The sequence below is a fragment of the Solanum verrucosum genome, unplaced genomic scaffold (assembly GCF_900185275.1).
Source record: "Solanum verrucosum unplaced genomic scaffold, falcon-dt-bn FXZP01000128.1, whole genome shotgun sequence".
NCBI lineage: Eukaryota > Viridiplantae > Streptophyta > Magnoliopsida > Solanales > Solanaceae > Solanum > Solanum verrucosum.
Genome location: NW_026020327.1, coordinates 3,043,655 through 3,056,411, shown reverse-complemented (window position 1 = coordinate 3,056,411; position 12,757 = coordinate 3,043,655). Strand labels below are relative to the sequence as shown.

The following is a 12,757-nucleotide window of genomic DNA, read 5'->3' as shown; positions in this document are numbered from 1 at the left end:
GATGAATTAATATTTATTAATTTAAAGAGTGTTTTGAGATCCAATGAAGGTCAATTTTGATTATATCAAAATCATTGTATTTTACTAATTTATGTATCATTTTTATGAAACTCACATAAAAAATAAGAGAAAAGACATAAAGTCACCACTGAAGTTGTTTCGAATTTTCAAAAAAATACCTTAACTTTGTTGGTGTCCTATTACCCCACAAAACAATCTAAATCCACAATAAATATACCCTTTTGACTAATTTTAACACCACTCGTGTTGTCACGAAATTTGGGCGCGTGAAGGACTGTTCATACAACTTTAGACCAACGTAAAATTGTCATTTCGCACTCCCAATTTGACTTATTTTGGAAAAATATAAAAACCCATGTATTAATTTTTTTTAAGCTTTATTAGAAATAGTTTTTAATTTTCAAATCTTTTTTCTCATCTTCTCTACCATCATTAGCTTACCCATATTTCTTGGGCATTTATGTCTTCCTTCATTTTTTTAAAAACTAATGTTATTGTGTTCATTCATATTCTATTTGTTTTTTTGAAAAACAAATTAGTTTAGTGATTTTATTCCTCCTACAAATCAAGTTTGGGATTTGGGAATAGTGAAACTATGAAAAACTCGATTTGGGAGTAAGAAGTTGGAGAAGGAGGTGATTTAAATGTCATTTTGACTTGGTGATATTTTAAGTATTTAGATTTAGATTATTTAACGATATTTATTTTCATAAATAAATTAATTGGTAGTAATTTGACAAATAATTGGTAATGCTGCTGGGAAATTCCGTCCCGCCACAGCGGGTTTGGCAATTGTTCTTTGTGACGAAAGGAATGGCGAAGCTAAGAACAGAGATCGAGGCGAAGAAGAAAGAGAAACAGAAAAAAAAGGAAAAAAAAAAGAAAAGCAAAGAAATCTAATAAAAATAATTAAAAATTACTTTTAACACGTGTCAAGTGACTACTAGTACGTGACTACAAATATTTTTGTATAAGTGGTACTGGGTGAAAAATGGGGTATACATACTATTGTGAAGTTGTTCAATGGAGTAATAGGACACCCGCAAAATTAAGGTGTCTTTTTGACAATTCGAAACAACTTCAATGGTGATTTTATGTCTTTTCTCAAAAAATAAATGTGTTATACATAAAGTACAATGAATAATGGTTTGGATGCTATCAATTTTGTACTCTTGGTTTGGAAGACAAACTGATCGAGGAAAGATTAAAGTTTTGGAAGCATCAATTTTTCAATCCCGACTTGACGACAAATGTTCAGCAAGAGACAATAGCAAATTATTTTTGACATGGCAAAATTCATTCAGGGGATGAAAGCCCAGAGAAGTTGAATGAGCCCAATTGTGAAAACATCATTCATAAACCTGAGGTCATAATTAATGATCTCGGTTACCGCGATAAAATGGACATAAAAAATATGTTGGATTACCTAGGTGAAAATGATACATGTTCAGAGGTTCGGAGCTTAGAAGAAATTGTGAATACCATAGGAAAAAGCAATGTTGATGATGAAGTTGAAGGTGATACAATATCTATGGAACCAGTTACGCATAAGGAAACACTTATCGCATCTAGAACTCATCACAATTTTATGGTACAGTTCGAAAAGACAACACAAAAACTTTTAGATGCAATAAGAAAGTTAAAGATGAGCTTCAACTTAATTTAAATTTTAACAGAATACAAAACATAATTGAATTATATTTCACTAAATTGTCTTAGATATATTTATGTTTTTGTAGAATTATTAATTTATAATATTAATGGGACTATAAATTTATATAAGAATCTTCTGAAAATATATTATCTTATTATTTTATTGAAATGAGTAATTTTTTCTATTGGCCTAAGTCAGGACCGGAGAAAAATATTATCTTATAGAGATTATTAATTTAGTAAGATTTTATTGTATTTGTCATTTTAAAATAATTGAAATTTAAATTTGGCTCCGAAAACTGAGCCTAATTAGGATCCTACTTCCCACTCCGATTTTGGACCTTACTCTTGATCTCAAAGTGAGTTCTCGAATCGAGATTAGGTTGTGTCTCGAATCGAACTAAATTTTCTTTTATAATTAAACACCAAAAATAGATAAAGTAAACCAATGAAACACCCTTAAAGTTTGATAAAAATTCAAATAAATTAAGGGCAATTTTAACTCCTTTGTGTAGTAGTAAAAATATTAAGGAGAAACTAGGTCTAAAATAAAATAAAGACTATAAAAGTCTCCAACAAAATTGAAATTTAAAAAAAAAACAAAAAAACAATGGGACCGTACAAAAAACGCAATGGTTGAACAATAAATACCAGATTGGCGCTGAGGAAGCAAAGTAGACACACAACAATGGGGATAACTTCGACTCAGGAGATTGAGTATGATCAAACGAAAGCTGAGTACAACAGTGGAGGAGATTCATGGAGCTCATCAACGAACTGGACGATCTCTCGTGGCTCTCTTGAAGATTCCATTACTTTTGAGTCCTCCGATTCTCCGATCGATACTAAATCTACTCAGTTATCACCTCTTATTCTCCACCGACCTTCGCCGGATTCCGCCCCTTGCGAAATCAAGTGTAAGTGAATTAATCAAAAATATTGTATTGTTTACCGATAGTATATCATCAAGTACTTATTTGTATATGTTGTAAATAATAATTATGCAATTTTGACTGGGTTAGTCTGGATAGAAGCTTGTATGCCGGTATTGGAGATAAATTTCAGCTCAAGCACTCAAGATAGGTTGCTATTGCTGGTCGGAGGTGATAGGTATTCCGTGGAATTAGTTGAGTTGCGCGAAAGCTAGCCCAGACACCACGATCATAAAAAAAAAAAAGATAGAGCAGAAACAATAGAACATCTTTATTAACATTGTTTTTTATCTGGATATTTTTTTGGGTGCTATAGTGAGATGCTTTTATAGAGAAGTGAGAACATATGATATAACATAATATTTGGTTAGGTGTTAGTATAGATCGCCGTGTCGGTTGTAGTATTAATGTAGTCTTTGGCTTTTGATATTTGATATCATTTGTGGTTTACTGTGTTTAGGTGATCACATTTTGTTGTTGTTGTTGTTGTTATGGTTTCTTGCATATTTGCTATTAGTTGTCATGTTTCTCCCCCACTTATCTTTTGTCGTTTTATTACGGCTGTGATTTGCTTGAGCTGAGTCTTTTGGAAACAACTTTTCTACCTTGGAGAAGTAGTGGTAAGGACTGCGTACACTCTATACTCCCTAGACCCCAGGGATTTCACTGGGTATGTTGTTGTGATTTCACTCAAGTGTTCTAGACTCTAAATTGACCCTATATAACCAGGATGCTGATTTTAATGTGATGAACTAGCTATCCGAGATTTTCTAATGGGTATTTTGAGTTTCATATGTTTGGGGTTACCGAGGACAACTCTAGATAGGAATGAGTTGAGATCGCGTATTAGGGTAGAAGGTTAGTAGGGGTAGAGTGTTGTCTTGCCTTGCCTTGCGAAGGTTGGTTTGTAATACTAGTCATACCCTTTTAGTTCTTGCCATATCTTGTTTATTGTGTTTCAATTATCACACTATTTGCAGATGTTATTGTTCTTTCTTGTAGGCTTTACATTGCGTTTCCTATTAACTGCTATGTTTCTTCATTGTTTCTTCTTCTTGTACTTGGGTTTTATGCATTTGAGCCGAGGGTCTTTCAAAAACAACCACTCTACCTTCACGAGGTAGTGGTAAGGTCTGCGTGTACTCTACCCTCCCCAAACCACACTTAATGGGATTTCACTGGGTATGTTGCTGTTGTTGTTATTTGTTGTGTATGTTTGGGGTTACATGGGGAATTGCAGTTCTTTTCTGGTTGTCTCCTTTCACTTAAACCTGTATGCTTAAAGTTTTGAGAAGCTACTCCTGTACTGGTTTGCATATAGTCTTTAGCTAGAGGTGGTTCCCAAAGAACAAGCTACATTTTTTGTCCACTGATTCTATTCTGACGCTATCAATTTATGTACTGCAGTATGCTTTATGCAAAAGCATGAAATCAGGCAGGTCTATGTTCGGAGTACTGCTCGTGTTTATGAGATATACTATGCACCTACTCTGCAGAGCGACAATGAGTATCTATGTACCGTCCGCTGTAGCATAGCTGAGCGAGATGGAGAATTTCTCCAAGCTAATGAAATTAAAGTAGTTACCCCGCAATATTTGGAGGATTATGTAGGAAAACCAACAGAAGGTAGAGTTACAGCTGAAGCCAATTGCACAAGGGAAGATGATTGGGTCGAGGTTAAGGTTCCTGACGGGAACGGGGTAAGCTGCCTGCAAAAGCACACAACAGGGAATGAACAAAGAAGTATTGAGGTAGCACTATATGATGACTTTTGTGTTCTTGCCTTGTTTAGTATAAAGAAAGCAAAGAAGAAGGGTCTAAAGGGGTAAAGAAAACTTTGGAAACTTAGTGGATTCTATTGGAGATTTCAAGTATCATAATATAACTAAGTTGGATTTTGGGGATTCTGATGTAGATGTTTTTTGTCATATAGCGTTGTTAGAATGTTAATGGCCAAAATGTTTACCCATTCTGTTAGTTTTTTGATCTATTCAATGGGAGAAAAAAGCCAATTTGAATTACAATATCGTATTATTGTCTTGACTGCAGATCTTATCTTGCAGGATTTATACGAGGCCACAGCAGAAATTAGTGATGCAGATCCCTGCATGTCGCTTACAATTCGCTTTTTATCACTTCCAAATAAAGATTCTCTATGCATCGACGAAGTTTACATATTTGGTGACCCTATTGACTCTAATGAGGTAGAGACCCCAGCAGCTCCTATGGAAAACCAAGCTAGTTCTTTTATGGCCATGCTTGTTCCCACCCTTCTGCAACTATCTAAATCAGGCGTCAGTCAGAAGCAGCAGGAGAAAGATGTTTCTGATAGTCAAAGAAAGGAAAATGAAGTGGGAATCGCAGTGAGGACATCTGATTTTGCTGATGCCAGTAAAGAAAATGAACAGGAAAAGAGGATGAGTGCTGATCATATAGTGCAGTTGGATGTCACTGACAAGCCTGTAGCAAAACCCACTCATTCCCATCCTCTGATACACCAGGAATTAAGCAGAGAGAACCACAATACCTCCACCATGAGTAATGATGCTTCACAAGGTCGTATTGTAGGAGCCATTGAACAACTTCTTGACCGAGTGAGCAGAATTGAAAATATTTGCTTGAGATTTGAAGAAAAGATGGTTTGTCCAATGAATAGCATGGAGATGAGACTTCAACGACTGGAGCAGCAAGTAGAAACTCTAGCTAAAAATTCCCAAGTTTCTGGAGTAGCGTCCTGCAATAGAATAACAGCTCCTTCATTTACTGGCAGTGAGTCCAATTCTAGCTCTTTGTATAATGATGGAAGTGAATATCGGTCTTGTGGGGCATTGGAGCTGGAGAAAAAGGATCCCCCTTGCAATAAGTTGTCCGAACCTTCTGATGACATGCCTGTTTCTTCTAATCCTTCACATGTTCTTCCAAATCTTGTGATTTCTGCCCCTGAGTTTTCATGTGGAGAGGATGAAGAAGAAAATGATATTGTTGAATCAGTAAAAGTTTCTTCTCAAGAGAAGCAAAAGCAAGTTTTATCTATTGATGATGCTTTAGCTGCAGCACTTTCTGGATTTCTGTCCACGTCCCACGTTCTTCCACCAGATGAAGGGACCTTGGAAGTTGTTGCTTCTGGATCTATTAGTGAGGGAGTGAATGAGAAGAATGAGTTTTCAGAATCTACCCAAAGTGCTTCAGTTATCGCTCACAACTGTACTTTGGAGGGAAAAGACAATGACAAACCTTCAAAGTATACTCAAATTCTTGCAATTGCAGCTCCTGACTTTACCGAGGAGGAGTACGAATTTGAGAATGCAAATTTCATCATAGCTTCTTCTGCACCAGCTCCTGAACTTGCCAGTGAAGGAAATACAAATACTGAAATAGCTTCTCCAAGCACTGGAATTCAGGACTTTGTTGATCTTAACAGAAGCAAGAGCATGGATAACGCAAGTTCACCTGTTGGTTCTGAGACATATGCAGAGCAAGAGAAATTTCTCCATGAGAATGTGCAGCTTAAGGAAACTTCTGGAGTAATTGGTTCGAAAGATCATCCTTATGCACAAGAAAGTATCTGCAGATCACAGGATAATCCCACTGCTTGTCCTTCAGGTCAAGATGATAAGGTTTCAGAGACTAATGCAAGAGATTCTACCAATGAGCCACAGATGAATTCTCATAATCTAGGAAATGCTGCTGAATCTGAAGAACGTAATCCTTCAAAAGGTTCTCACTTGGACGTTATGCAAAATGTTTGTGAATATCTAAGACCTTCTGCTCTAGATTTCGACATTCCTATCTTAGATGTGAAGTTCACAGCCAATGAAGACGGTGATTCCAAGTTCTCACTAGAAGTTCTTTTAGGTGACACGACAGATGTTAATGTTGATAAAAGCACTGATAATGCTGTCACTAGTGAGGGAACGACTTCCACTGATATGGATGATGAAGAATCACTGAAGTGTTTTGCAGGCGATAGCAACACTTTGGTGGATTTTGAATTTTATGCTGCAGCTACATTCACTAATTCAGATGGACACAGTAATCCGAGTATATCCAGCAACCACGAGGTAGTCATCGGTCTCATCTGAGACCTACTTTTCGAAACGTGTATAGGTACGTTCAACTAGTTTATGACTGATTTTTCTGTTTTTAGTTATAGTATTCAAATTGAATGTTCTTTTGTTTCTCTAGTCATATTAAGCTCACATAACTCCATAATTCTTGATTATTGCCATATCTCATTCCTGCTTAACCTTTTACCTTTCTCTTTAGAGCTGAAGTGGTAACAACCAAAATGCAATAACCAGAAACAATTAAGAATATACATATAGGATTAAGAGCCTGTTTGGTATTGCTGCTAAAAACTGTTTATTTTTAGAAGTATTTTTTTAAAATGGCTTTTTAGAGAAGTGCTTTTAAAAAAAAAGTCATTTGTGTTTGGCTAGTTCATTTGAAAAGTATTTTTGATAAGCAAATTATATTTGACTAATGTTTTTTAAAAAGTACTTTTAATTTTCAAATTACGAAAAAGGGAAAGTACCAATGCACTCATAATATTAAGGTTATGTTATAGAGATGAATTATTTTAAATATCTATTATAAAAAAATTAATTCTATGTTTGTTGTTATTAAATTAAAATGTATATATGCAAATTTACAAAGATGAATAAAATAAATTAAATATTGATATAACATTAACATGATGATTTAATATAATTAAAAATATCAAACAAAATAAATTTAAAAATCATTCCACAAATTAAATCACTACTACAAAAAAATTCACAACAAAAACAAATAAGTATAAGAGATATATTAGTAAATATGTTTATATGACAGATATTTTGGTTTTGAAATAAATGATTTTCTGTTTTTTTTTTAAGAAGCAGAATTTTTTTTAATTTCTTCCCAACAATAACTATTTCTGCTTCCATTGAAAAATTGTTTTGCTGATTACCTAAACACCTAATTTTTCAAAAGAAAAAGGTGTTTTTTTTCCTTAAAATAAGTGTTTTTGGCCTCCCAATAACAATGTCAAACAAGCTCTATACATTGTATTAATTTTTCATAATATATACAAGTAACATTTTTTATACATTGTGTTAATTCTCTATTTATTCCATTTTTACAATTTAAAATATTGTATTAATCTTTCATAATGTATACGAGTGACATTTTCATTCGTGTTACGTACATATTTAGTGATTCTTTTAATACATATACATAATAACATGGATCAAAACTATATATAACTATTGATCATGTTCAATTGATCTTATTATAATGGATTTGAATGCATTAATAGTGTCTCCATTATAAAGTCTACCACACATTATTAATTTATGTCCCTATAAATTAGTATAGACATAACCATTATATTCACCAATAACTTAAACATGAAGGTACAAACAACCATTTTTCTTCTTAGTTTTCCAATACTCATTTCTCAATATTTGGTTATGAGTCAACCTAAAATCCCATATCCTCCTTGTGATATATGCAGTTGTACTGGCAATGACTGTCAATTACCAGGAGATCCATATCCATATGAGTGGCCAGAGTTGGTAGGAATGGAGATCATGCATGCCAAATACATAATAGAACACACGAATCTGCGTGTTACATGTGTCGTGTTAAACTCACAATGTGTAAAAATATCTAACACATGTTGTAATCGTGTTTGGCTTTGTCCTGATGAACATGGTTTTGTTAAATATCTTCCAAAAGTTGGTTGATAAAATCATATCATATATCGAAGTTGTAATTCTCGACTTTTATAATACTTAAGTCCTTGTTATTATGTAGATTTGACTTGTTTTACATTTTCTTTAGAGAAACCACAAAAAAAAAAAAAAATCTAACAAGAATATCAAGCCATTGATTTATAATATTCAACATATAGCAACTCTATCATTGAGCTACTAGACACTCTTTTATGATTCAAAACATTTACAAATAATTTCCAATCCCAACTCAAAACATTGATATAATTATATTTACAAATTATATATATACAATAATAACTAAGTACTAGTTTGATGTCTGATTTTTATCTTTAATAGTGTCTGTCAGATTCATCGATGCAAGATAAATTTCAGCTCAAAGACAAGTAGCTTTTATCTTGTATATTCAAGTTTAATATGTCAAGAGTAAACTTCAAATTTATTATTTTAAGAGTAAATCGAGGAATATATATAAATTATAACGTAGAAATATTTTTTCTAACATATATTCCCGAGTATACTAGGTTTCAAAACAATTAATGCTTTAGGAGTTGATAAATCACGAAGCATCCTGAAGTTTTACCACTTTTAGTGGTTAACAAGTTTATAAAAAATTGCCAGTAATTAAAAAATGAAAGTCCACACCTTCTAGACTTTCAAAGTATTTGTTCGAGATGATAAAATTATGTTGATAACGTGTTATAAAATAATAATAAAATATAAGATAACAAGAGAGATAACCAAAGAAAATGAGGGATCGATATAGATATATTATATTTCTACTTATACTTCAGTTTTACGGTATGATTTTATACTATTCGGTTTGATTTTTTCGGTTTTTGGTTTTGAAGAAGTGTAACCCAATTCGAATCAAAATAAATTTGGGTTGATTTGATTTTTCTCTTTTCAATTTGATTTTTTTCGTTTCGATTATTCGGTTATGTCAATAACTAGAAACATAATCAAAATTATATTTGTAACTTGAATAAAATAAAATAATATATTTGCTTAGTTGTGTAATTTTCCTAAAATTTTATATACTCAATCAATTATCTAAGCCTCTTAACATTAACAACATTATTAATTATTTTGACATAAACTAATTATTTAACAATAAAGACTAATTATGCCAACTAATATGCGATTTTTAAGAAAATAGAATGTATTTATAATTTGAGCACTATTTTAGAGTAAAGTCTCCAATATTATTTGAAGTGAGAACTATATAAATTCATAACTCATAAGTATATAAAGATATATATTTTTAATTGTAAAAAAACGACAAAATTACCTTGAAATTAATTTTAAAAATATATTTTAATTTTATAAGATAATTATTTTTAAATTGAAAAAATTCAAAAATTAAATACTCAAAAATTATAAATGTTATAGATAATATTGATACACCAATATTCTCCTTATATATATACAATCATTAATTCAATCTTGACCAAACTATACTAGATAATATCTCCATTAAAATGCCACACATTAATTATTGTTTTATGGCCCTATATATAAACCAAAGCTTTATATCACCATTCACCAATAACTTAAACATGAAGATCACAACAACTTTTTTTCTTGTTAGCTTTGTAATACTGATTTCTCAATATTTGGTCATAAGTAAAACCCCATATCCTCCTTGTGTCGGTGGTGTCTGTGGTGGCAATAAATGCAAATGGCCAGAATTAGTAGGAGTTGAGGTCAAGCAAGCCAAATCTATAATAGAACAGACAAATCCTTTGGTCACAGGCGTTATTTTACCTGATTCTGCATGCATTCGCATGATGGATGTATGTAGCAATCGTGTCTGGATTTGTCCCGATAAACATGGCCGTGTTGCAACTGTGCCAAAAGTTGGTTGATAAAACTTTGTCCATAGAAAAAAACAGATCAAAATTATCATTCTCAACTTTTATAATATATAATAAAAAGTACTTTTTATTTTTATTTATTTATTTGCATGTGTTATGTAGATTTGATTTGTTTTTAATTCTTTTCAAATCTAATAGGAATATATATCGAGACAAAAGGTGGAGTCAAGAGTTTTATTAATGAGATTTAGAATATAATAAAATAGTCACTTATCAAAATTTTCATCTATAATATATACATAAAAATTAATTTTAATCATATATGATTAATGTAATTTATTATCGTAAGGCGCTTTCTTATGTTGTTGTTTAAAATTATATTGCTGCTCTCTTCATTTCTTTAATACTAAAGTCACTATTATTTTTACTATATCTACTGTTATTAAATAAAATAATTTCATAATTTTTTAATAAATGTGAAAAGAGTTAAAATGATAAATTAAACAAAACATAGGGAGTAGTTATAATTTTTCATTTTAAAAAAATGAAAATTGGGGATAGGGTAGAGGAAATAGATCGGTGAAGCATAATATTTGATACAAAAGAAACCAACTGATTTTGAATCATTTTTCACAACCTGAGTTTGTAAAATATAATGAATCTACAGGTTTATCCTCAATTATTATCGGATTATCGATTAACTGTTAATAAAAAATCTTAAATAGTTATAAAATTGATTGTTTGATAAAAATAAAATCAAAGTCATTATCGAATTATTAAATCAATAATATATCATCGCTAAATCAATCGTTTTTCTGTTTTAATTTATCGAATTCGGTTAAATTTTGGATAGTTCTAATTGGCATAGGCTCTACATAGAGAGATGAAAGAAAGACACAAAAGTATCTTACTGAAGCTAACATCGACTCTCTCCATAAAGGAAGAATTGTTGCCCTCTTATTTTAAGTTTTAACTATATACATTTATATATCATAAGTATATAAAGATATATTTTTAATATAAAAATGACAAAATTACCTTGAAATTAAATTTTTTTAAAATATTTTTAATCTTGATTAATAATTATTTTTAAAATTGAAGAAACTCAAAAATTAATTAAAAATCATAAATAATCAAAATTAAATGTCAAACATTATAAATGTTAGAGATAATATTGTTACACCATTATTGTCCTTATATATACAATTATTATTTCAAATCTTCACAAGACTATATTGGATCATATCTCCATTAAAATGTTGAGTTATGAACATTAATTATTATTTTATGGCCCTAAAAATTAAAGCTCTATGGAAATAAAAAAAAAATTCTTCTTAGCTTTATAATGCTCATTTCTCAATATTTGGTCATAAGTCCAGCAAAACGCCCTTACAAAGCAATATGAGTGGCCAGAATTGATTGGAGTCTGAGGTTACGCGAGCCAAATCTATAATAGAACACACAAATCCTGATGTTAATAATGCATATTATCACATTATGGATGTATGTTGCAATCGTGTCTGGCTTTGTCCCGATAAACATTGCCGGGTTGAGACTTTAATTTTAAAGTCACTATTATTTTTACTATATCCACTGTTATTAAATAAAAATAACTTAATAATTTTTTTAATGAACGTGAAAAGAGTTAAAATGACAAACAAAACAAAACAAAGGGAGTAGTCGTAATTTTTTATTTTAAAAAAAAATGAAAATCGGGGACAGGGTAGATGAAATAGATCGATGAAGCATAATATTTGATACAAAAGAAACCAACTGATTTTGAATCATTTTTCACAACCTGAGTTTGTAAAATATAATGAATCTACAAGTTTATCCTCAACTATTATCGGATTATCGATTAATTGTTAATAAAAAATCTTAAATAGTTATGAAATTGATAATTCGATAAAAATAAAATCAAAGTTATTATCAAATCGCTAAATCAATAATTTATTATTAGATAAATCAATAATATTTTTTCCGATTCAAGTTTGAATTCGATTAAATTTTGGATAGTCCTAATTGGCACAAGCTCTAGACAAGGAGGATGGAAGAAACACATAAATATCTTGCTGAAGCTGACATTGACTCTCTTAGTAAGGAAGAATCGCTGCCGTGATATTTTAAGGGAATAAGACATAAGTATCCCATTCAATTATGGACGAAATCACAGCGACACAGCTTAACTATATATGGGGCCTATTACTCCCTGAATTATTTTAAAGTGTAATAATTATACCCTTCGACACTGAGGTGGCACAAAGAGTGTGCTCACTCTCTTGGAGGCATGTGAGAGACAAAAAGGAAGTAGTAAAATTACACTCTCTTGGAGGCATTTGAGAGACAAAAAGGAAGTAGTAAAATTTGACGGGATAAGGCACAAGTACGGCCCCCTAAACTATGACCGAAATCCCAGAGACTCACCTTAACTAAACTAAGGTTCTATTACCCTCCTGAACCGATTTTCTTTTGTAATTTTGTACACATTTTTGGCTTACGTGGCATCCACATATCTCTCACGTGCCTCAATTGCGTGGAGTCACGGAGTGTGCCACGTAAGAAAAAAGGTGTACAAAATTACAAAAAAATGAGTTCAGGAAGGTAATTGGATCTTCGT

At 31.5% G+C, this 12,757-nt stretch overlaps 1 protein-coding gene across 1 annotated transcript; it reads left to right on the top strand.

Annotated features, from left to right (window-relative positions):
* Positions 1-2,332: 2,332 nt before the first annotated feature.
* Positions 2,333-8,404, top strand: LOC125835897 (uncharacterized). Its single transcript, XM_049514995.1, has 4 exons — positions 2,333-2,591; positions 4,014-4,357; positions 4,670-6,713; positions 8,104-8,404. The coding sequence occupies exons 1-3, from the start codon at positions 2,363-2,365 to the stop codon at positions 6,686-6,688; spliced, it is 2,592 nt and encodes an 863-aa protein (XP_049370952.1). The 5' UTR covers positions 2,333-2,362; the 3' UTR covers positions 6,689-6,713; positions 8,104-8,404.
* Positions 8,405-12,757: the final 4,353 nt, after the last annotated feature.

Coding starts and splice junctions, on each gene's coding strand:
- LOC125835897 (XM_049514995.1), top strand. CDS start 2,363: ATGGGGATAACTTCGACTCAGGAGATTGAGTATGATCAAACGAAAGCT. Junction 2,592..4,013: donor CGCCCCTTGCGAAATCAAGT/GTAAGTGAATTA, acceptor TATGTACTGCAG/TATGCTTTATGCAAAAGCAT. Junction 4,358..4,669: donor ATGAACAAAGAAGTATTGAG/GTAGCACTATAT, acceptor CTTATCTTGCAG/GATTTATACGAGGCCACAGC.